We start from the raw sequence: 25,848 nt of genomic DNA, 5'->3' as shown, positions 1-25,848 counted from the left end.
TGCACACTTCCTAACCTAACTTAACCACTACTCTGGGGAACAAAGGTTATACCTGAGATCAGAAATATGAAGAAAAATTAGATGCATTAAAAGAATCAAAGCACAGTATCACTCTGGTTCCACTTAATGACACAAACATTCAAAAAACAATACTATCAAAATTATTTAAGAAATATTAAACTACACACGTCAAGATAATATCAGTAACTGAGAAATGGTATTAACTACACCCAAATATATTCACTATTATTAATATGTTACTGGGTCCACCAATACTCGTGAACCATGCTCCACCCAACTCAACATACACCCGTAATAAGGGAGATAAAATGTTCCTCTAGGTATCTCCTAGAGTCCTAGACTCATGGTCTCAGTGTGTGACCATTAATTTACTCAGATAGCCTCAGTGTACTCCCAGTGCGTCCATAAAGCAGAAGGGAGTGAGCCAATCAGACCTTGTACAGTTGAGAGAAGCTTTAGCTTCCCGTTAGCAAGAGGGTTTCACTAAGCTGCTCGAGACATGTGGGGTTGTGAGCCGAGGTAGAGGAGAGCTGCTGACCCAACGATCGTCCCGTCGTCAGCTGGGCACCCAGATGGCTAGATTCCCTCAAGAGATCCTTTGATACCCCGCTAAACAGTGACAGGCCTCCACTGATCGGTCCAATGGCGACAATCGCCACCCTCAATCATCAACGGCGGTCTCAAACGGCAGTCAATCTCTCGCAGTCAAACTCCGGTCAACTCCCGTCAAGTGGGTTCTGACGGAAACCCTGAAATGCACTCACTGTTAGCTCTAGTTTACTTTATCACTGCCCTATCTAAACCCTGTCTGAGATTGAATGAGACTTACTTGTTATACTGCAATAGCGCAGCACAGGTGACTAGGCCACGTGACTATTTCTGTGACGGACGCGCAGGGACGTCTTGTTTGTCTGACTGCTCCCTGTGACTGAGGGAGAGCCAGCGTTGCGTCCTCTCAAGGCGTTAGCTTAGGCCTACGTGACATATTTTCCGCCTAACTAATAACTCCTTGGGACACCCGTAACATTATTCAGACTGATAAACGATCTATAATAATTTCAAATTCAATAATAGTCCCTTAACTTCATGAATCGCATCATCATTATTAATTCGGCAAATTACATTTAATATCACTTAGGCCTAGTTCCATAACCTCTCGCTATGGGCGGGGAGCGCTCTCTTCCCTCAGACGACCTTGAACGCTCAGTATCGCTAATGGCGGGGCATTTGAAATTTCTGAATATTACATATATATATATATATATATATATATATATATATATATATATATATATATATATATATATATATATATATATATATATATACTGCTAAACAAAATCGTTACATCTACTTAAAATTTTTTGGGTATCACATCACGTCACATCAACCATTAAAGCTTTTCAACCTTTTTTTCCCACTTCCGAGGTGGGCCAGGGGCGGTAAACGTGACAGTGTACAATATATTGACTAAAAATACCGTATAGTCAAGAAATGACAAAATGACGCAAATATGGGAGGGGCTGCAGTTATAAAAGGCTCTGGTCGGTCTGAGAAAGCATCAGTCACCTTCACAGTTCACTGCCGTCATGACTACCAAGGTGGATATAGTTCATCTCCACACTGACAAGAGTTTGAAAGTTTATAATGAGATGTGAATAGAATGCAATAAATTATATACTACGTCATGAAATACTTGCAAAAGATATCATTATCAGTGAAAGTTTAGTATAGTTAACATTAATGTTTTATGACAAGTGTTGTGCTCTTGCCCTGTAGGTAATGTTTTTGGCCGCCCTTGTGGCTGCAGCCCTCGCCAAACCTGACCCACAGTACAGCCCCCCCACTCCCGCATACAACCCCCCCGCCCCCTCCTACAGCGCTCCCGCCCATCCAAGACCTTCCTACTCTGCTGCTCCAGTTTATCCTGATGTAAGTCGGTGCTTCCAGACGTATCACGTTAGGGTAACTGTTGACAGATGACATGTGTGGTTACGTAGCTGTTGCAGTATAATGAATATATCCAAATGAAAGTGAAGTTATATTAAAAGAGCATTCTTTTCATTAAATATGATAAAAAAAAAATATGTGCAAGATATAGAATGTTCCAACTACATTATTGGGACAAGTGTTGGTACCAAATATAATCAGGTCATGCAATAATAATGCATTAACTGTTTTGACCACAGACTCCTCCCCAGTACAACTCTCAATACGTCGTGAGGGACGACTACTCCGGCAACGACTTCGGCCATGAAGAATCCCGGGACGGCTACAACACCCAGGGTACCTACTTCGTGCTGCTTCCCGACGGTCGTGTGCAGAGGGTGACTTACTACGTCGACGGTGACTCCGGCTACGTGGCTGAGGTGACCTACGAGGGTGAGGCACAGTACCCCGCCTATCAACCCGCCCCAGCGCCTTCGTACAGGCCCGCTCCGGCACCCTCCTATGCTTAAACCAATAGCTTGGCCCTTCGAGAATGTAGTGAAGCCATTATTTACTGAACGATAAGAAATAAACATTTTACTGAATATAGCCATATGTTTTCCCTGTGGTTCTTTTTAGAATATTCGTGAGTGATATTGATTCCAATTTCATAAGATTTAGAATTCATTTAATATAGTGTCAAGTGATCAAACCTGTGTACAATGTGATGTTAATACTGTAACAGTTTAATATCTCTCTTTTCCTTATGTAAGTTGACTGATTCCATCTTTGGTACACAAGACTTTTCTCTCTTTCATGTTGCGTATTTTTCTATATACAGTATTCTCCAGTTCTTTCAGTCTCTGTTTTTGGTATAACAAATCTACAGTGTTTGCACTGTCTCTTTATCTATTTTTACTGTCCTTGGTTCTGTTTTTATCAGTCTCTTTCAATTTTTTTTATCCTTGTTTTCTTTATAATTCAGCTCCTCTCTCTCTCTCTCTCTCAGACTCACTTTTCCAAGACAAGAAAAAATGCATTATGATTTACAATGACTTTATTATATGAACACATATAACGAAGAGAGAAAAGATTTTTTGGACATCCTTCAAGACACTCAAGCAAGAAGGTCACCCAGTTATCTTACAAACTTATAAGCAGCATAAGTTACCAATTTATGCCTTATATGTGGGTAAAGTATCAGTCTTTCACGACTAATCTAAAACTTTCACATTTTTGGTCTTTAGCTGATCTTTGTACAGTCTTCTACACTCATTGACTCACGTGTAGATTTTTTTTGATATTTCACATCAACTTCTCATCACCTATGTCATCCTGTGATCTGTCAAGTAATGGCAGTGGTAACTTTCATGTCAGTTGAGGTGAGTTGGCAATTCTCTGGCTTTTAAAGAAGATATAAAGCGAAGATTCCTCCTTTTATAGTAATTTTGAATTCCTCGAATCTCTAAGGGAGAGTATGGTGGACATTTTAGTATGTAAAACCATTCACGGAAACTCAAATTTTTAGTGTAATGCAAAATATTAAGGATAATTTACATCTTATGGAAGGCGGCAGTCGAGTGAATACAGCTCTCGCCTCCTGTTCCAGAGGTCGGTGGTTCAATTCCTGTACGCTCCCAGTTCACCCAGCTGTAAATGGGTACCTAAGTTTATAACAGTGTGCTGTATACTGCCCTAACTGGCAGTCATGTTTGTGGGACCGACTTTTTTTTCACTTTCACTCAAAATGCATTTTTTTAAGAATAACCCTGATAAATTTGGTAAACCCATGGAATGTAAGATATTTTATTAACTAATTTACATGCTGTTAAAAATTCCTAAGTATAAGTCATAGATCTACTACTATTACTAATATATCATCTGAAGTGTCGGAGCTTACACGATAATGTGATACACCGTTCACTGACTATGGGCAGCGCCAGAAATATTCCTCCATCAAAGATCACTAATGAAAATTTTCTTCCCTGTGTATCATTTAAGTAAAATGTTAAGTGTATAGACCGACTCAGTGGTTCTCCAACTTTTCGAGTGCGACCTAATTTTTAATATCTCGGAACTTCGCGACCCTTTGATTCAAATACAAAAGCAATAACTGTAAAATCAAATTTATTGTTACATCAACTAGGAATTTAATAGAAAGCACAACTAGCGTTAAACGGAGCAGTTGAAGGCTCCCATTCTGTGCCGGTGACCTTGAGAGTTTATTAAAAAAAACAGACAAAAAACGTTAACTTTGCTGGGTCATCACGGCCCACTGAAAATCGGCTCGCGACCCACCTTTGGGTCGTGACCTGTGATTTGACAGCCAATAGAGAGTGATTGGTTTTTAATATAAATTTTAAGTTTTGAAAAAAAAAAAAATCCATATAATTACGTAGAATGAATGTGGGAAAGTAATGGCCCTTAACCCCTTTGAAATAAACTCTAAATGTTCTAACGTGGCAAGATGGTAATATAGTTTATTAGATGTTACTACTTCCTCGGTCTACCTCCCTGGATTCAATGGTCATACTGATATCCCCGAGTCACTGCTTGTTACCTAGCAACAGTTGTTTTTGGGTGGCAAGTCAGCTTCCATACAAGGCTCAGATTAACTCCTATTAAGTTAAACCTTGAAATGTGTTTACATTACCTGACCCAAACTCTGTTATCAATACATTATTGACATCAACAAGATACTTCTATGTTTCTTATTACCGAGGCTTTTCTCCTGCCGTATACCTGCACTGTTTCGTGTTCAAATAAATATCAAGTTGGACTGCCTTTCACATTTCACTTTCTATTGCAGTAAACGCTTGGCAGTTACAGAGTTCTTCTGGGGTTCTTATTACATATTTACCCAGTTCACTTCGCCACAAAGGATCTTCTTGTAATTCCTCTGGATTTTGTCAGTGAAATGTCCGCCATTTATATTTTACCCATCCCGTGTTTTATCAAGTGGTTTTATCGTAGTTAATGAAAAGTTCTTAGTCGCCCTTGTTTGTTTGTTTACCGACAAGATTTTACTTGATCCTTTAGGTTTCTTATTTTCTGAAGTAGGTGAAGAAAAAAGACTTTTCAGATGACTTGAAAAAAAATATTTATCTGTTGTTCATCAGAACTTTCATTTGTATTAATATTTCTGTAATTACCACAGTGCTAATTTACTCATTATGCCTTTCTCAACAAAATTATCATTTTTTTTCTCCCTCTTGTCATTATCACAAAATATCATCTGGTAACCTTCATCATCACATGCTTATTACCTTCTAAGAATAGTAAAGCTGCCCTGTTCCCTAGACTGGCTACGTCATATGACCTGGGCGGGACTTCAGGTATATAAGACTTCAGTTCGCCTCACGCAACAAGTCTCATCAACAGTTCATTCTCATAGCACCATGGCTCCCAAGGTTAATAGATCTCTTGTCTGCAATTCTTTGATGGAGATAATTTGTACTAAGAGATTTATGTACTGTTCAGTGGTATAGTGTAGACTATCATTTTCATATTTATTTATGTCAAGAATTATTTACAGACGAGACAGTTGAGACTGATATATTATAACAAGTTTTGTGGTCTCGTCCTGTAGGTTGTTTTGTTGGCCGCCTTTGTGGCTGCAGCCCTCGCCAGGCCTGGTCCACAGTACAACCCCCCCACTCCCGAATACAGCGCCCCTGCTCACCCTAGACCTTCCTACTCTGCTGCTCCCGCTTATCCTGACGTAAGTTGGTATTGCGAGAAGCATCTTGTATGCTGTTAATAAGTGTGCCCATAAGACAAAGAGAAATAAAATTGTCTTGTTTCCTAATATTACTTAAATTTTCAATAATAAAAAGGAAGAAAAACAGGATATTAATGTGCGGTATTTCAGCAATACTTGCAAGAGGAATATTCACGAACAAATAAAAAACTTGTCTGCTTCAGAAATTTACTTTCAAGAAACGATATAAAAAAACATGAATGCGGGATACAATGAACATCACAACAGTCATGGGAACAAGTATTGACCTAAATGTATTGATGATTTATAATAATAATATATTGACTGTCTTGGTCACAGACTCCTCCCCAATACAACTCCCAGTACGCCGTCAGAGACGACTACTCCGGCAACGACTACGGCCATGAAGAATCCCGTGACGGCTACAGCACCCAGGGTACCTACTCCGTGCTGCTTCCCGACGGTCGTGTGCAGAGGGTAACTTACTACGTCGACGGGGACTCCGGCTACGTGGCTGAGGTGACATACGAGGGTGAGGCCCAGTACCCATCCTACCAGCCTGCCCCAGCACCCTCTTACAGGCCCGCTCCTGCGCCCTCCTACACGCCAGCACCCAGCTATGCCTAAGTTGAATTCAAGATCTACAATGCATTGCTTATTGACCATTGTATTTACAAACCATCGAGAATGTAGTGAAGATCAGTATTTATTGAACAACCATTAATAAACGTTATACACTATTAATCATCTACATTCTTTCTAAACCTTTTTTGCGGTTGGTGACTTCGAGTTTATTCAGAGTAATGAACTACGCAAATAAAATGATTGTGTTGAGGCTTTAAGAGGATTTACCATAAAGTGATAGAAATTAACGTTCTTACACACGAGACATTTTCTAAGGTTATATAACTTTGGATGGATTTTCAAGTCTTTCTATATATATATATATATATATATATATATATATATATATATATATATATATACTATATATGTATATATATATATATATATATATATATATATATATATATATATATATATGTATGTATATATATGCAAGTAAATCACTGTAATCAGTATATATATATATATATATATATATATATATATATATATATATATATATGTATGTATATATATGCAAGTAAATCACTGTAGGTGGTTATCAGTATATATATATATATATATATATATATATATATATATATATATATATATATATATATATATATATATATATATATATGCATGATACAGTGTATTTATAATCGAATCTGCATGTGTACTTGTGGTGCCATTGACACTAGATTCTAGAGGCTGCCTCCCAGCCGCACGTCCTGTTGGAGGGGAAATTCAAACCATTGTTGATGTTTTAAATTTGTTTCTCTAGAAACTCTCTTGCACAACTCGCATAACTATTTGTACACTTCCTGCCGACCATTCTGACACACTCATATGAAACATTTTAATTAGGATATTGGAGTTTATATCTTTCTCTCTCTTTTCGTACTCCCACTGGACTTAGTTTCATATGCAACATTATTTTTTGTCCATCGAACTGAGACACGAGGATAAGACACATACAGTACAGTATACTATATTGAAACTCCAAACTGGTAAATAAAACAGAAACAAACAGACACTTGTATGGTAAAAACTGATGCAAATAGAGGAAAATAAAATGAATGTATAAGACCTCAAACCTAATACAAGATAATGATTTAAGAACACAGGAACTATTTGCATCAGAGGAGATTAACCAACGCTAGATAACTATCGTGTCTAGTTTCTCCGAGGTGTAAGGGACTAACCATTTAACGACGTCATACAATGTTTGATAGATTACACCACTTTCCTTCCCTTCCAACCCCCCCCTCCCTCTTCTCACCTGTTATCACCTTGAGTTAACCCTTCCGCCCTCCTCTCGCGTGATACCTAACATGGCGACGAGGGTTCAAGGTTAGTGTTAAATAATTTAATGATAAAATAATACTCAGTACTTTCTCTTGAATTTATCTGATTATTTAACAAGACCTTCACATGGAACTGACAAACTGACATATAATCATAATTTGAAGTTAAGGAAATTAAACACTAATTTGTAATGATGAGTTTAGAGCTTAAATGCTATATGCCTTTTATATACACAAACAATGTCTTTAGGCAGAGAAATTTATTGTTTTTATTGATAATTTTCAAGTTAGGATACAACTAACATTAGGAAATATTAATTGCTAATATGAAGTTTAATAAAGTGAGTTAGTTTACGTTTCAGCTAGTTGTGTGTACCAAAATAGTCAAAATTATGCATATGTATTTCATAAAGTTTATGTACTATATATTAACATATAAAAATAATTAAATTAGTATGTATTAGTTTTCCCTTCTAAAAAGTATTTGACAAGAATTATAACTTCTTGACACTTTACAACACTTCCCTTACAATGACGTCACGAATGAGTATTAAAGGCGTGGCGGACGAGAAACAGTAATTCTGGGTGCTGTATTTCTCAGACATATAGACATAAGATAACTCCATGACCATAGTGTTAATACCACATAGTTTCTGAATTAAAACACATGACAGTTGGGGTTGGACTGTGATAAAATCTACGAAGTATAAATGAAATATCCAGTGTTGCATTCTGTTATGCATTTTACCGTAAATGATCAAAGTTCAGGGCCCTCTTCCTAAATGATACCAGTTACTTTAAATAGGGTTTGATATTTCATATTATATTTCCATAGACTTGTTGCAGTCCTCCCCCTACGCACTTTATGGTTTAACTTCGAAACTATGGGGTATTGACACTATGGTCATGGGGTCATTCATACTTATGTATGTCTCAGAAATACACCCCCCAAATTAAGAAACGAATTTCCAAATACCGTATATAATATATATATATATATATATATATATATATATATATATATATATATATATATATATATATATATATATATATATATATATATATATATATATATATATATATATATATATATATATATATATATATATATATATATATATATATATATATATATATATATGTAACCGGTCGGAATTTACTGGACTTTAATTTCTCACTTGACTTGGGGTTTATTAAAAATTAATAGATGGTAATGGCAGTGGAAGCGCCCCTTTGAGAAAAAATCCCGAACCAGCACAAGAACACTTAAATCTACAAAACAAAATGAATTGTCCGTGACCCGTAGAAGGATAGCGTCTGTGACTGGGATGAATGAGACACACTGTAAAATTTAGACACTTATATTCCCTCCAACACTACAAACACAATCAAATAATGGTACACCAATATGCCCACCTCTTAACCTTAACTTAAAACACTACTCTGGGGAATAAAAGTTATACATGATATAGAAAATATTAGAAACTCAAGCAACAATAAATTTGAAGTATTAAGAAATGTTGCTTGCACACATGAAACAGGCCTTAAGGGCTTTCACAAAATAATATCAGTCACTTAGGAAATGGTATTAAAAAATAAGAAATTAAATACTGTGCAATGAATAGGCCTTAAGGGCTTTCAACAAAATAATATCAGTCACTGAGGAAATGGTAATAAAAAAATCGAACTTAAATACACTACAATGAATAGGCCTTAAGGGCACTCAACAAAATTATATCACCCCAACAGATGCACACTTCCTAACCTAACTTAACCACTACTCTGGGGAACAAAGGTTATACCTGAGATCAGAATTATGAAGAAAAATTAGATGCATTAAAAGAATCAAAGCACAGTATCACTCTGGTTCCACTTAATGACACAAACATTCAAAAAACAATACTATCAAAATTATTTAAGAAATATTAAACTACACACGTCAAGATAATATCAGTAACTGAGAAATGGTATTAACTACACCCAAATATATTCACTATTATTAATATGTTACTGGGTCCACCAATACTCGTGAACCATGCTCCACCCAACTCAACATACACCCGTAATAAGGGAGATAAAATGTTCCTCTAGGTATCTCCTAGAGTCCTAGACTCATGGTCTCAGTGTGTGACCATTAATTTACTCAGATAGCCTCAGTGTACTCCCAGTGCGTCCATAAAGCGGAAGGGAGTGAGCCAATCAGACCTTGTACAGTTGAGAGAAGCTTTAGCTTCCCGTTAGCAAGAGGGTTTCACTAAGCTGCTCGAGACATGTGGGGTTGTGAGCCGAGGTAGAGGAGAGCTGCTGACCCAACGATCGTCCCGTCGTCAGCTGGGCACCCAGATGGCTAGATTCCCTCAAGAGATCCTTTGATACCCCGCTAAACAGTGACAGGCCTCCACTGATCGGTCCAATGGCGACAATCGCCACCCTCAATCATCAACGGCGGTCTCAAACGGCAGTCAATCTCTCGCAGTCAAACTCCGGTCAACTCCCGTCAAGTGGGTTCTGACGGAAACCCTGAAATGCACTCACTGTTAGCTCTAGTTTACTTTATCACTGCCCTATCTAAACCCTGTCTGAGATTGAATGAGACTTACTTGTTATACTGCAATAGCGCAGCACAGGTGACTAGGCCACGTGACTATTTCTGTGACGGACGCGCAGGGACGTCTTGTTTGTCTGACTGCTCCCTGTGACTGAGGGAGAGCCAGCGTTGCGTCCTCTCAAGGCGTTAGCTTAGGCCTACGTGACATATTTTCCGCCTAACTAATAACTCCTTGGGACACCCGTAACATTATTCAGACTGATAAACGATCTATAATAATTTCAAATTCAATAATAGTCCCTTAACTTCATGAATCGCATCATCATTATTAATTCGGCAAATTACATTTAATATCACTTAGGCCTAGTTCCATAACCTCTCTCTATGGGCGGGGAGCGCTCTCTTCCCTCAGACGACCTTGAACGCTCAGTATCGCTAATGGCGGGGCATTGGAAATTTCTGAATATTACATATATATATATATATATATATATATATATATATATATATATATATATATATATATATATATATATATATATATATATATATATATATATATATATATATATATATATACTGCTAAACAAAATCGTTACATCTACTTAAAATTTTTTGGGTATCACATCACGTCACATCAACCATTAAAGCTTTTCAACCTTTTTTTCCCACTTCCGAGGTGGGCCAGGGGCGGTAAACGTGACAGTGTACAATATATTGACTAAAAATACCGTATAGTCAAGAAATGACAAAATGACGCAAATATGGGAGGGGCTGCAGTTATAAAAGGCTCTGGTCGGTCTGAGAAAGCATCAGTCACCTTCACAGTTCACTGCCGTCATGACTACCAAGGTGGATATAGTTCATCTCCACACTGACAAGAGTTTGAAAGTTTATAATGAGATGTGAATAGAATGCAATAAATTATATACTAGGTCATGAAATACTTGCAAAAGATATCATTATCAGTGAAAGTTTAGTATAGTTAACATTAATGTTTTATGACAAGTGTTGTGCTCTTGCCCTGTAGGTAATGTTTTTGGCCGCCCTTGTGGCTGCAGCCCTCGCCAAACCTGACCCACAGTACAGCCCCCCCACTCCCGCATACAACCCCCCCGCCCCCTCCTACAGCGCTCCCGCCCATCCAAGACCTTCCTACTCTGCTGCTCCAGTTTATCCTGATGTAAGTCGGTGCTTCCAGACGTATCACGTTAGGGTAACTGTTGACAGATGACATGTGTGGTTACGTAGCTGTTGCAGTATAATGAATATATCCAAATGAAAGTGAAGTTATATTAAAAGAGCATTCTTTTCATTAAATATGATAAAAAAAAAATATGTGCAAGATATAGAATGTTCCAACTACATTATTGGGACAAGTGTTGGTACCAAATATAATCAGGTCATGCAATAATAATGCATTAACTGTTTTGACCACAGACTCCTCCCCAGTACAACTCTCAATACGTCGTGAGGGACGACTACTCCGGCAACGACTTCGGCCATGAAGAATCCCGGGACGGCTACAACACCCAGGGTACCTACTTCGTGCTGCTTCCCGACGGTCGTGTGCAGAGGGTGACTTACTACGTCGACGGTGACTCCGGCTACGTGGCTGAGGTGACCTACGAGGGTGAGGCACAGTACCCCGCCTATCAACCCGCCCCAGCGCCTTCGTACAGGCCCGCTCCGGCACCCTCCTATGCTTAAACCAATAGCTTGGCCCTTCGAGAATGTAGTGAAGCCATTATTTACTGAACGATAAGAAATAAACATTTTACTGAATATAGCCATATGTTTTCCCTGTGGTTCTTTTTAGAATATTCGTGAGTGATATTGATTCCAATTTCATAAGATTTAGAATTCATTTAATATAGTGTCAAGTGATCAAACCTGTGTACAATGTGATGTTAATACTGTAACAGTTTAATATCTCTCTTTTTCTTATGTAAGTTGACTGATTCCATCTTTGGTACACAAGACTTTTCTCTCTTTCATGTTGCGTATTTTTCTATATACAGTATTCTCCAGTTCTTTCAGTCTCTGTTTTTGGTATAACAAATCTACAGTGTTTGCACTGTCTCTTTATCTATTTTTACTGTCCTTGGTTCTGTCTTTATCAGTCTCTTTCAATTTTTTTTATCCTTGTTTTCTTTATAATTCAGCTCCTCTCTCTCTCTCTCTCTCAGACTCACTTTTCCAAGACAAGAAAAAATGCATTATGATTTACAATGACTTTATTATATGAACACATATAACGAAGAGAGAAAAGATTTTTTGGACATCCTTCAAGACACTCAAGCAAGAAGGTCACCCAGTTATCTTACAAACTTATAAGCAGCATAAGTTACCAATTTATGCCTTATATGTGGGTAAAGTATCAGTCTTTCACGACTAATCTAAAACTTTCACATTTTTGGTCTTTAGCTGATCTTTGTACAGTCTTCTACACTCACTGACTCACGTGTAGATTTTTTTTGATATTTCACATCAACTTCTCATCACCTATGTCATCCTGTGATCTGTCAAGTAATGGCAGTGGTAACTTTCATGTCAGTTGAGGTGAGTTGGCAATTCTCTGGCTTTTAAAGAAGATATAAAGCGAAGATTCCTCCTTTTATAGTAATTTTGAATTCCTCGAATCTCTAAGGGAGAGTATGGTGGACATTTTAGTATGTAAAACCATTCACGGAAACTCAAATTTTTAGTGTAATGCAAAATATTAAGGATAATTTACATCTTATGGAAGGCGGCAGTCGAGTGAATACAGCTCTCGCCTCCTGTTCCAGAGGTCGGTGGTTCAATTCCTGTACGCTCCCAGTTCACCCAGCTGTAAATGGGTACCTAAGTTTATAACAGTGTGCTGTATACTGCCCTAACTGGCAGTCATGTTTGTGGGACCGACTTTTTTTTCACTTTCACTCAAAATGCATTTTTTTAAGAATAACCCTGATAAATTTGGTAAACCCATGGAATGTAAGATATTTTATTAACTAATTTACATGCTGTTAAAAATTCCTAAGTATAAGTCATAGATCTACTACTATTACTAATATATCATCTGAAGTGTCGGAGCTTACACGATAATGTGATACACCGTTCACTGACTATGGGCAGCGCCAGAAATATTCCTCCATCAAAGATCACTAATGAAAATTTTCTTCCCTGTGTATCATTTAAGTAAAATGTTAAGTGTATAGACCGACTCAGTGGTTCTCCAACTTTTCGAGTGCGACCTAATTTTTAATATCTCGGAACTTCGCGACCCTTTGATTCAAATACAAAAGCAATAACTGTAAAATCAAATTTATTGTTACATCAACTAGGAATTTAATAGAAAGCACAACTAGCGTTAAACGGAGCAGTTGAAGGCTCCCATTCTGTGCCGGTGACCTTGAGAGTTTATTAAAAAAAACAGACAAAAAACGTTAACTTTGCTGGGTCATCACGGCCCACTGAAAATCGGCTCGCGACCCACCTTTGGGTCGTGACCTGTGATTTGACAGCCAATAGAGAGTGATTGGTTTTTAATATAAATTTTAAGTTTTGAAAAAAAAAAAAATCCATATAATTACGTAGAATGAATGTGGGAAAGTAATGGCCCTTAACCCCTTTGAAATAAACTCTAAATGTTCTAACGTGGCAAGATGGTAATATAGTTTATTAGATGTTACTACTTCCTCGGTCTACCTCCCTGGATTCAATGGTCATACTGATATCCCCGAGTCACTGCTTGTTACCTAGCAACAGTTGTTTTTGGGTGGCAAGTCAGCTTCCATACAAGGCTCAGATTAACTCCTATTAAGTTAAACCTTGAAATGTATTTACATTACCTGACCCAAACTCTGTTATCAATACATTATTGACATCAACAAGATACTTCTATGTTTCTTATTACCGAGGCTTTTCTCCTGCCGGATACCTGCACTGTGTCGTGTTCAAATAAATGGCAAGTTGGACTGCCTTTCACATTTCACTTTCTACTGCAGTAAACTCTTGGCAGTTACAGAGTTCTTCTGGGGTTCTTATTACATATTTACCCAGTTCACTTCGCCACAAAGGATCTTCTTGTAATTCCTCTGGATTTTGTCAGTGAAATGTCCGCCATTTATATTTTACCCATCCCGTGTTTTATCAAGTGGTTTTATCGTAGTTAATGAAAAGTTCTTAGTCGCCCTTGTTTGTTTGTTTACCGACAAGATTTTACTTGATCCTTTAGGTTTCTTATTTTCTGAAGTAGGTGAAGAAAAAAGACTTTTCAGATGACTTGAAAAAAAATATTTATCTGTTGTTCATCAGAACTTTCATTTGTATTAATATTTCTGTAATTACCACAGTGCTAATTTACTCATTATGCCTTTCTCAACAAAATTATCATTTTTTTCTCCCTCTTGTCATTATCACAAAATATCATCTGGTAACCTTCATCATCACATGCTTATTACTTTCTAAGAATAGTAAAGCTGCCCTGTTCCCTAGACTGGCTACGTCATATGACAACAGTCTCATCAACAGTTCATTCTCATAGCACCATGGCTCCCAAGGTTAATAGATCTCTCGTCTGCAATTCTTTGATGGAGATAATTTGTACTAAGAGATTTATGTACTGTTCAGTGATATAGTGTAGACTATCATTTTCATATTTTTTTATGTCAAGAATTATTTACAGACGAGACAGTTGAGACTGATATATTATAACAAGTGTTGTGGTCTCGTCCTGTAGGTTGTTTTGTTGGCCGCCCTTGTGGCTGCAGCCCTCGCCAGGCCTGATCCACAGTACAACCCCCCCACTCCCGAATACAGCGCCCCTGCTCACCCTAGACCTTCCTACTCTGCTGCTCCCGCTTATCGTGACGTAAGTTGGTATTGCGAGAAGCATCTTGTATGCTGTTAATAAGTGTGCCCATAAGACAAAGAGAAATAAAATTGCCTTGTTTCCTAATATTACTTAAATTTTCAATAATAAAAAGGAAGAAAAACAGGATATTAATGTGCGGTATTTCAGCAATACCTGCAAGAGGAATATTCACGAACAAATAAAAAACTAGTCTGCTTCAGAAATTTACTTTCAAGAAACGATATAAAAAACATGAATGCGGGATACAATGAACATCACAACAGTCATGGGAACAAGTATTGACCTAAATGTATTGATGATTTATAATAATAATATATTGACTGTCTTGGTCACAGACTCCTCCCCAATACAACTCCCAGTACGCCGTCAGAGACGACTACTCCGGCAACGACTACGGCCATGAAGAATCCCGTGACGGCTACAGCACCCAGGGTACCTACTCCGTGCTGCTTCCCGACGGTCGTGTGCAGAGGGTAACTTACTACGTCGACGGGGACTCCGGCTACGTGGCTGAGGTGACCTACGAGGGTGAGGCCCAGTACCCATCCTACCAGCCTGCCCCAGCACCCTCTTACAGGCCCGCTCCTTCGCCCTCCTACACGCCAGCACCCAGCTATGCCTAAGTTGAATTCAAGATCTACAATGCATTGCTTATTGACCATTGTATTTACAAACCATCGAGAATGTATTTATTGAACAACCATTAATAAACGTTATACACTATTTATCATCTACATTCTTTCTAAACCTTTTTTGCGGTTGGTGACTTCGAGTTTATTCAGAGTAATGAACTACGCAAATAAAATGATTGTGTTGAGAGTTTAAGAGGATTTACCCTAAAGTGATAGAAATTAACGTTCTTACACAAGAGACATTTTCTAAGGTAATATAACTTTGGATGGATTTTCAAGTCTTTCTATATATATATATATATATATATATATATATATATATATATATATATATATATATATATATATATATATATATATATATATATATATATATATATATATATATATATATATATATATATATATATATATATATATATATATATATATATATATATATATATATAATGCATGATACAGTGTATTTATAATCGAATCTGCATGTGTACTTGTGGTGCCATTGACACTCTAGATTCTAGAGGCTGCCTCCCAGCCGCACGTCCTGTTGGAGGGGAAATTCAAACCATTGTTGATGTTTTAAATCTGTTTCTCTAGAAACTCTCTTGCGCAACTCACATAACTATTTGTACACTTCCTGCCGACCATTCTGACACACTCATATGAAACATTTTAATTAGGATATTGTAGTTTATATCTTTCTCTCTCTTTTCGTACTCCCACTGGACTTAGTTTCATATGCAACATTATTTTTTGTCCATCGAACTGAGACACGAGGATAAGACACATACTGTACAGTATACTATATTGAAACTCCAAACTGGTAAATAAAACAGAAACAAACAGACACTTGTATGGTAAAAACTGATGCAAATAGAGGAAAATAAAATGAATGTATAAGACCTCAAACCTAATACAAGATAATGATTTAAGAACACAGGAACTATTTGCATCAGAGGAGATTAACCAACGCTAGATAACTATCGTGTCTAGTTTCTCCGAGGTGTAAGGGACTAACCATTTAACGACGTCATACAATGTTTGATAGATTACACCACTTTCCTTCCCTTCCAACCCCCCCCTCCCTCTTCTCACCTGTTATCACCTTGAGTTAACCCTTCCGCCCTCCTCTCGCGTGATACCTAACATGGCGACGAGGGTTCAAGGTTAGTGTTAAATAATTTAATGATAAAATAATACTCAGTACTTTCTCTTGAATTTATCTGATTATTTAACAAGACCTTCACATGGAACTAACAAACTGACATATAATCATAATTTGAAGTTAAGGAAATTAAACACTAATTTGTAATGATGAGTTTAGAGCTTAAATGCTATATGCTTTTAATATACACAAACAATGTCTTTAGGCAGAGAAATTTATTGTTTTTATTGATAATTTTCAAGTTAGGATACAACTAACATTAGGAAATATTAATTGCTAATATGAAGTTTAATAAAGTGAGTTAGTTTACGTTTCAGCTAGTTGTGTGTACCAAAATAGTCAAAATTATGCATATGTATTTCATAAAGTTTATGTACTATATATTAATATATAAAAATAATTAAATTAGTATGTATTAGTTTTCCCTTCTAAAAAGTATTTGACAAGAATTATAACTTCTTGACACTTTACAACACCTCCCTTACAATGACGTCACGAATGAGTATTAAAGGCGTGGCGGACGAGAAACAGTAATTCTGGGTGCTGTATTTCTCAGACATATAGACATAAGATAACTCCATGACCATAGTGTCAATACCACATAGTTTCTGAATTAAAACACATGACAGCTGGGGTTGGATTGTGATAAAATCTACGAAGTATAAATGAAATATCCAGTGTTGCATTCTGTTATGCATTTTACCGTAAATGATCAAAGTTCAGGGCCCTCTTCCTAAATGATACCAGTTACTTTAAATAGGGTTTGATATTTCATATTATATTTCCATAGACTTGTTGCAGTCCTCCCCCTACGCACTTTATGGTTTAACTTCGAAACTATGGGGTATTGACACTATGGTCATGGGGTCATTCATACTTATGTATGTCTCAGAAATACACCCCCCAAATTAAGAAACGAATTTCCAAATACCATGTATAATATATATATATATATATATATATATATATATATATATATATATATATATATATATATATATATAAATATGTAACCGGTCGGAATTTACTGGACTCTAATTTCTCACTTGACTTGGGGTTTATTACAAATTAATAGATGGTAATGGCAGTGGAAGCGCCCCTTTGAGAAAAAATCCCGAACCAGCACAAGAACACTTAAATCTACTAAACAAAATGAATTGTCCGTGACCCGTGGAAGGATAGCGTCTGTGACTGGGATGGATGAGACACACTGTAAAATTTAGACACTTATATTCCTTCCAACACTACAAACACAATCAAATAATGGTACACCAATATGCCCACCTCTTAACCTGAACTTAAAACACTACTCTGGGGAATAAAAGTTATACATGATATAGAAAATATTAGAAACTCAGGCAACAATAAATTTGAAGTAGTAAGAAATGTTGCTTGCACACATGAAACAGGCCTTAAGGGCTTTCACAAAATAATATCAGTCACTTAGGAAATGGTATTAAAAAATAAGAAATTAAATACTCTACAATGAGTAGGCCTTAAGGGCTATCAACAAAATAATATCAGTCACTGAGGAAATGGTAATAAAAAAATAGAACTTAAAATACACTACAATGAATAGGCCTTAAGGGCACTCAACAAAATTATATCACCCCAACAGATGCACACTTCCTAACCTAACTTAAACACTACTCTGGGGAACAAAGGTTATACCTGAGATCAGAATTATGAAGAAAAATTAGATGCATTAAAAGAATCAAATCACAGTATCACTCTGGTTCCACTTAATGACACAAACATTCAAAAAAACAATACTATCAAAATTATTTAAGAAATTTTAAACTACACACGTCAAGATAATATCAGTAACTGAGAAATGGTATTAACTACACCCAAATATATTCACTATTATTAATATGTTACTGGGTCCACCAATACTCGTGAACCATGCTCCACCCAACTCAACATACACCCGTAATAAGGGAGATAAAATGTTCCTCTAGGTATCTCCTAGAGTCCTAGACTCATGGTCTCAGTGTGTGACCATTAATTTACTCAGATAGCCTCAGTGTACTCCCAGTGCGTCCATAAAGCGGAAGGGAGTGAGCCAATCAGACCTTGTACAGTTGAGAGAAGCTTTAGCTTCCCGTTAGCAAGAGGGTTTCACTAAGCTGCTCGAGACATGTGGGGTTGTGAGCCGAGGTAGAGGAGAGCTGCTGACCCAACGATCGTCCCGTCGTCAGCTGGGCACCCAGACGGCTAGAATCCCTCAAGAGATCCTTTGATACCCCGCTAAACAGTGACAGGCCTCCACTGATCGGTCCAATGGCGACAATCGCCACCCTCAATCATCAACGGCGGTCTCAAACGGCAGTCAATCTCTCGCAGTCAAACTCCGGTCAACTCCTGTCAAGTGGGTTCTGACGGAAACCCTGAAATGAACTCACTGTTAGCTCTAGTTTACTTTATCACTGCTCTATCTAAACCCTGTCTGAGATTGAATGAGACTTACTTGTTATACTGCAATAGCGCAGCACAGGTGACTAGGCCACGTGACTATTTCTGTGACGGACGGGCAGGGGCGTCTTGTTTGTCTGACTGCTCCCCGTGACTGAGGGAGAGCCAGCGTCGCGTCCTCTCAAGGCGTTAGCTTAGGCCTACGTGACATATTTTCCGCCTAACTAATAACTCCTTGGGACAACCGTAACAATATTCAGACTGATAAACGATCTATAATAATTTCAAATTCAATAATAGTCCCTTAACTTCATGAATCGCATCATCATTATTAATTCGACAAATTACATTTAATATCACTTAGGCCTAGTTCCATAACCTCTTGCTATGGGCGGGGAGCGCTCTCTTCCCTCAGACGACATTGAACGCTCAGTATCGCTAATGGCGGGGCATTTGAAATTTCTGAATATTACATATATATATATATATATATATATATATATATATATATATATATATATATATATATATATATATATATATATATATATATATATTTACTGCTAAACAAAATCGTTACATCTACTTAAAATTTTTTGGGTATCACATCACGTCACATCAACCATTAAAGCTTTTCAACCTTTTTTTCCCACTTCCGAGGTGGGCCAGGGGCGGTAAACGTGACAGTGTACAATATATTGACTAAAAATACCGTATAGTCAAGAAATGACAAAATGACGCAAATATGGGAAGGGCTGCAGGTATAAAAGGCTCTGGTCGGTCTGAGAAAGCATCAGTCACCTTCACAGTTCACTGCCGTCATGACTACCAAGGTGGATAGAGTTCTTCTCCACACTGACAAGAGTTTGAAAGTTTATAATGAGATTTGAATAGAATGCAATAAATTATATACTAGGTCATGAAATACTTGCAAAAGATATCATTATCAGTGAAAGTTTAGTATAGTTAACATTAATGTTTTATGACAAGTGTTGTGCTCTTGCCCTGTAGGTAATGTTATTGGCCGCCCTTGTGGCTGCAGCCCTCGCCAAACCTGACCCACAGTACAGCCCCCCCACTCCCGCATACAACCCCCCCGCCCCCTCCTACAGCGCTCCCGCCCATCCTAGACCTTCCTACTCTGCTGCTCCAGTTTATCCTGATGTAAGTCGGTGCTTCCAGACGTATCATGTTAGGGTAACTGTTGACAGATGACATGTGTGGTTACGTAGCTGTTGCAGTATAATGAATATATCCAAATGAAAGTGAAGTTATATTAAAAGAGCATTCTTTTCATTAAATATGATAAAAAAATATATGTGCAAGATATAGAATGTTCCAACTACATTATTGGGACAAGTGTTGGTACCAAATATAATCAGGTCATGCAATAATAATGCATTAACTGTTTTGACCACAGACTCCTCCCCAGTACAACTCTCAATACGTCGTGAGGGACGACTACTCCGGCAACGACTTCGGCCATGAAGAATCCCGGGACGGCTACAACACCCAGGGTACCTACTTCGTGCTGCTTCCCGACGGTCGTGTGCAGAGGGTGACTTACTACGTCGACGGTGACTCCGGCTACGTGGCTGAGGTGACCTACGAGGGTGAGGCACAGTACCCCGCCTATCAACCCGCCCCAGCGCCTTCGTACAGGCCCGCTCCGGCACCCTCCTATGCTTAAAGCAATAGCTTGGCCCTTCGAGAATGTAGTGAAGCCATTATTTACTGAACGATAAGAAATAAACATTTTACTAAATATAGCCATATGTTTTCCCTGTGGTTCTTTTTAGAATATTCGTGAGTGATATTGATTCCAATTTCATAAGATTTAGAATTCATTTAATATAGTGTCAAGTGATCAAACCTGTGTACAATGTGATGTTAATACTGTAACAGTTTAATATCTCTCTTTTCCTTATGTAAGTTGACTGATTCCATCTTTGGTACACAAGACTTTTCTCTCTTTCATGTTGCGTATTTTTCTATATACAGTATTCTCCAGTTCTTTCATTGTCTGTTTTTGGTATATACCTGAATATATACAAATCTACAGTGTTTGCACTGTCTCTTTATCTATTTTTACTGTCCTTGGTTCTGTCTTTATCAGTCTCTTTCAATTTTTTTTATCCTTGTTTTCTTTATAATTCAGCTCCTCTCTCTCTCTCTCTCTCAGACTCACTTTTCCAAGACAAGAAAAAATGCATTATGATTTACAATGACTTTATTATATGAACACATATAACCAAGAGAGAAAAGATTTTTTGGACATCCTTCAAGACACTCAAGCAAGAAGGTCACCCAGTTATCTTACAAACTTATAAGCAGCAGAAGATACCAATTTATGCCTTATATGTGGGCAAAGTATCAGTGATTCACGACTAATCTAAAACTTTCACATTTTTGGTCTTTAGCTGATCTTTGTACAGTCTTCTACACTCATTGACTCACGTGCAGATTTTTGTTGATATTTCACATCAACTTCTCATCACCTATGTCATCCTGTGATCTGTCAAGTAATGGCAGTGGTAACTTTCATGTCAGATGAGGTGAGTTGGCATTTCTCTGGCTTTTAAAGAAGATATAAAGCGAAGATTCCTCCTTTTATAGTAATTTTGAATTCCTCGAATCTCTAAGGGAGAGTATGGTGGACATTTTAATATGTAAAACCATTCACGGAAACTCAAATTTTTAGTGTAATGCAAACTATTAAGGATAATTTACATCTTATGGAAGGCGGCAGTCGAGTGAATACATCTCTCGCCTCCTGTTCCAGAGGTCGGTGGTTCAATTCCTGTACGCTCCCAGTTCACCCAGCCTTAAATGGGTACCTAAGTTTATAACAGTGTGCTGTATACTGCCCTAATTTGCAGTCATGTTTGTGGGACCGACTTTTTTTTTCACTTTCACTGAAAATGCATTTTTTAAAGAATAACCCTGATAAATTTGGTAAACCCATGGAATGTAAGATATTTTATTAACTAATTTACATGCTGTTAAAAATTCCTAAGTATAAGTCATAGATCTACTACTATTATTAATATATCATCTGAAGTGTCGGAGCTTACAGGATAATGTGATACACCGTTCACTGACTATGGGCAGCGCCAGAAATGTTCCTCCATCAAAGATCACTAATGAAAATTTCCTTCCCTGTGTATCATTTAAGTAAAATGTTAAGTGTATAGACCGACTCAGTGGTTCTCCAACTTTTCGAGTGCGACCTAATTTTTAATATCTCGGAACTTCGCGATCCTTTGATTCAAATACAAAAGCAATAACTGTAAAATCAAATTTATTGTTACATCAACTAGGAATTTAATAGAAAGCACAACTAGCGTTAAACGGAGCAGTTGAAGGCTCCCATTCTGTGCCGGTGACCTTGAGAGTTTATTAAAAAAAGCAGACAAAAAACGTTAACTTTGCTGGGTCATCACGGCCCACTGAAAATCGGCTCGCGACCCACCTTTGGGTCGTGACCTGTGATTTGACAGCCAATAGAGATTGATTGGTTTTTAATATAAATTTTAAGTTTTGAAAAAAAAAACTAATCCATATAATTACGTAGAATGAATGTGGGAAAGTAATGGCCCTTAACCCCTTTGAAATAAACTCTAAATGTTCTAACGTGGCAAGATGGTAATATAGTTTATTAGATGTTACTACTTCTTCGGTCTACCTCCCTGGATTCAATGGTCATACTGATATCCCCGAATCACTGCTTGTTACCTAGCAACAGTTGTTTTTGGGTGGCAAGTCAGCTTCCATATAAGGCTCAGATTAACTCCTATTAAGTTAAACCTTGAAATGTATTTACATTACCTGACCCAAACTCTGTTATCAATACATTATTGACATCAACAAGATACTTCTATGTTTCTTATTACCGAGGCTTTTCTCCTGCCGGATACCTGCACTGTGTCGTGTTCAAATAAATGGCAAGTTGGACTGCCTTTCACATTTCACTTTCTATTGCAGTAAACTCTTGGCAGTTACAGAGTTCTTCTGGGGTTCTTATTGCATATTTACCCAGTTCACTTCGCCACAAAGGATCTTCTTGTAATTCCTCTGGATTTTGTCAGTGAAATGTCCGCCATTTATATTTTACCCATCCCGTGTTTTATCAAGTGGTTTTATCGTAGTTAATGAAAAATTCTTAGTCGCCCTTGTTTGTTTGTTTACCGACAAGATTTTACTTGATCCTTTAGGTTTCTTATTTTCTGAAGTAGGTGAAGAAAAAAGACTTTTCAGATGACTTGAAAAAAAATATTTATCTGTTGTTCATCAGAACTTTCATTTGTATTAATATTTCTGTAATTACCACAGTGCTAATATACTCATTATGCCTTTCTCAACAAAATTATCATTTTTTTCTCCCTCTTGTCATTATCACAAAATATCATCTGGTAACCTTCATCATCACATGCTTATTACCTTCTAAGAATAGTAAAGCTGCCCTGTTCCCTAGACTGGCTACGTCATATGACCTGGGCGGGACTTCAGGTATATAAGGCTTCGGTCCGCCTCACGCAACAACAGTCTCATCAACAGTTCATTCTCATAGCACCATGGCTCCCAAGGTTAATAGATCTCTCGTCTGCAATTCTTTGATGGAGATAATTTGTACTAAGAGATTTATGTACTGTTCAGTGGTATAGTGTAGACTATCATTTTCATATTTTTTTATGTCAAGAATTATTTACAGACGAGACAGTTGAGACTGATATATTATAACAAGTGTTGTGGTCTCGTCCTGTAGGTTGTTTTGTTGGCCGCCCTTGTGGCTGCAGCCCTCGCCAGGCCTGATCCACAGTACAACCCCCCCACTCCCGAATACAGCGCCCCTGCTCACCCTAGACCTTCCTACTCTGCTGCTCCCGTTTATCCTGACGTAAGTTGGTATTGCGAGAAGCATCTTGTATGCTGTTAATAAGTGTGCCCATAAGACAAAGAGAAATAAAATTGTCTTGTTTCCTAATATTACTTAAATTTTCAATAATAAAAAGGAAGAAAAACAGGATATTAATGTGCGGTATTTCAGCAATACCTGCAAGAGGAATATTCACGAACAAATAAAAAACTAGTCTGCTTCAGAAATTTACTTTCAAGAAACGATATAAAAAAACATGAATGCGGGATACAATGAACATCACAACAGTCATGGGAACAAGTATTGACCTAAATGTATTGATGATTTATAATAATAATATATTGACTGTCTTGGTCACAGACTCCTCCCCAATACAAAAACCAGTACGCCGTCAGAGACGACCACTCCGGCAACGACTACGGCCATGAAGAATCCCGTGACGGCTACAGCACCCAGGGTACCTACTCCGTGCTGCTTCCCGACGGTCGTGTGCAGAGGGTAACTTACTACGTCGACGGGGACTCCGGCTACGTGGCTGAGGTGACATACGAGGGTGAGGCCCAGTACCCATCCTACCAGCCTGCCCCAGCACCCTCTTACAGGCCCGCTCCTGAGCCCTCCTACACGCCAGCACCCAGCTATGCCTAAGTTGAATTCAAGATCTACAATGCATTGCTTATTGACCATTGTATTTACAAACCATCGAGAATGTAGTGAAGATCAGTATTTATTGAACAACCATTAATAAACGTTATACACTATTAATCATCTACATTCTTTCTAAACCTTTTTTGCGGTTGGTGACTTCGAGTTTATTCAGAGTAATGAACTACGCAAATAAAATGATTGTGTTGAGGCTTTAAGAGGATTTACCCTAAAGTGATAGAAATTAACGTTCTTACACAAGAGACATTTTCTAAGGTAATATAACTTTGGATGGATTTTCAAGTCTTTCTATATATATATATATATATATATATATATATATATATATATATATATATATATATATATATATATATATATATATATATATATATATATATATATATATATATATATATATATATATATATTATAATGCATGATACAGTGTATTTATAATCGAATCTGCATGTGTACTTGTGGTGCCATTGACACTAGATTCTAGAGGCTGCCTCCCAGCCGCACGTCCTGTTGGAGGGGAAATTCAAACCATTGTTGATGTTTTAAATTTGTTTCTCTAGAAACTCTCTTGCACAACTCGCATAACTATTTGTACACTTCCTGCCGACCATTCTGACACACTCATATGAAACATTTTAATTAGGATATTGGAGTTTATATCTTTCTCTCTCTTTTCGTACTCCCACTGGACTTAGTTTCATATGCAACATTATTTTTTGTCCATCGAACTGAGACACGAGGATAAGACACATACAGTACAGTATACTATATTGAAACTCCAAACTGGTAAATAAAACAGAAACAAACAGACACTTGTATGGTAAAAACTGATGCAAATAGAGGAAAATAAAATGAATGTATAAGACCTCAAACCTAATACAAGATAATGATTTAAGAACACAGGAACTATTTGCATCAGAGGAGATTAACCAACGCTAGATAACTATCGTGTCTAGTTTCTCCGAGGTGTAAGGGACTAACCATTTAACGACGTCATACAATGTTTGATAGATTACACCACTTTCCTTCCCTTCCAACCCCCCCTCCCTCTTCTCACCTGTTATCACCTTGAGTTAACCCTTCCGCCCTCCTCTCGCG

The 25,848-nt window shown here is 37.5% G+C and overlaps 5 protein-coding genes and 1 long non-coding RNA gene across 6 annotated transcripts; all 6 read left to right on the top strand.

Annotated features, from left to right (window-relative positions):
* Positions 1–1,590: 1,590 nt before the first annotated feature.
* Positions 1,591–2,555, top strand: LOC121877804 (cuticle protein 19.8-like). Its single transcript, XM_042383681.1, has 3 exons — positions 1,591–1,622; positions 1,801–1,953; positions 2,211–2,555. Exons 1-3 carry the CDS (start codon positions 1,611–1,613, stop codon positions 2,478–2,480), a joined length of 435 nt encoding a protein of 144 aa, XP_042239615.1. The 5' UTR covers positions 1,591–1,610; the 3' UTR covers positions 2,481–2,555.
* A 3,010-nt stretch (positions 2,556–5,565) lies between these two features.
* Positions 5,566–6,415, top strand: LOC121877869. Its single transcript, XR_006091060.1, has 2 exons — positions 5,566–5,671; positions 6,011–6,415. It is a non-coding gene; the product is annotated as an uncharacterized LOC121877869 (long non-coding RNA).
* Positions 6,416–10,958: 4,543 nt separating this feature from the next.
* On the top strand, positions 10,959–11,923 carry LOC121877829 (cuticle protein 19.8-like). Its single transcript, XM_042383715.1, has 3 exons — positions 10,959–10,990; positions 11,169–11,321; positions 11,579–11,923. Exons 1-3 carry the CDS (start codon positions 10,979–10,981, stop codon positions 11,846–11,848), a joined length of 435 nt encoding a protein of 144 aa, XP_042239649.1. The 5' UTR covers positions 10,959–10,978; the 3' UTR covers positions 11,849–11,923.
* Positions 11,924–15,227: 3,304 nt separating this feature from the next.
* On the top strand, positions 15,228–15,619 carry LOC121877752 (cuticle protein 7-like). Its single transcript, XM_042383608.1, has 2 exons — positions 15,228–15,271; positions 15,367–15,619. Exons 1-2 carry the CDS (start codon positions 15,228–15,230, stop codon positions 15,617–15,619), a joined length of 297 nt encoding a protein of 98 aa, XP_042239542.1.
* Positions 15,620–20,005: 4,386 nt separating this feature from the next.
* On the top strand, positions 20,006–20,975 carry LOC121877835 (cuticle protein 19.8-like). The gene is made up of 3 exons (XM_042383723.1): positions 20,006–20,041; positions 20,220–20,372; positions 20,629–20,975. Exons 1-3 carry the CDS (start codon positions 20,030–20,032, stop codon positions 20,896–20,898), a joined length of 435 nt encoding a protein of 144 aa, XP_042239657.1. The 5' UTR covers positions 20,006–20,029; the 3' UTR covers positions 20,899–20,975.
* Positions 20,976–23,760: 2,785 nt separating this feature from the next.
* Positions 23,761–24,849, top strand: LOC121877870 (cuticle protein 7-like). Its single transcript, XM_042383795.1, has 3 exons — positions 23,761–23,794; positions 23,974–24,105; positions 24,445–24,849. Exons 1-3 carry the CDS (start codon positions 23,783–23,785, stop codon positions 24,730–24,732), a joined length of 432 nt encoding a protein of 143 aa, XP_042239729.1. The 5' UTR covers positions 23,761–23,782; the 3' UTR covers positions 24,733–24,849.
* Positions 24,850–25,848: the final 999 nt, after the last annotated feature.

This window comes from Homarus americanus, unplaced genomic scaffold (assembly GCF_018991925.1).
Source record: "Homarus americanus isolate GMGI-L3 unplaced genomic scaffold, GMGI_Hamer_2.0 scaffold24523, whole genome shotgun sequence".
In the NCBI taxonomy this organism is placed as follows: domain Eukaryota; kingdom Metazoa; phylum Arthropoda; class Malacostraca; order Decapoda; family Nephropidae; genus Homarus; species Homarus americanus.
The sequence above is the reverse complement of the archived record's forward strand: the minus strand, read 5'-3'. Positions and strand labels throughout refer to the sequence as shown.

Coding starts and splice junctions, on each gene's coding strand:
- LOC121877870 (XM_042383795.1), top strand. Junction 24,106..24,444: donor CTGCTCCCGTTTATCCTGAC/GTAAGTTGGTAT, acceptor TCTTGGTCACAG/ACTCCTCCCCAATACAAAAA.
- LOC121877829 (XM_042383715.1), top strand. Junction 11,322..11,578: donor CTGCTCCAGTTTATCCTGAT/GTAAGTCGGTGC, acceptor TTTTGACCACAG/ACTCCTCCCCAGTACAACTC.
- LOC121877804 (XM_042383681.1), top strand. Junction 1,954..2,210: donor CTGCTCCAGTTTATCCTGAT/GTAAGTCGGTGC, acceptor TTTTGACCACAG/ACTCCTCCCCAGTACAACTC.
- LOC121877835 (XM_042383723.1), top strand. Junction 20,373..20,628: donor CTGCTCCAGTTTATCCTGAT/GTAAGTCGGTGC, acceptor TTTTGACCACAG/ACTCCTCCCCAGTACAACTC.
- LOC121877752 (XM_042383608.1), top strand. CDS start 15,228: ATGAATGCGGGATACAATGAACATCACAACAGTCATGGGAACAA. Junction 15,272..15,366: donor CACAACAGTCATGGGAACAA/GTATTGACCTAA, acceptor GTACGCCGTCAG/AGACGACTACTCCGGCAACG.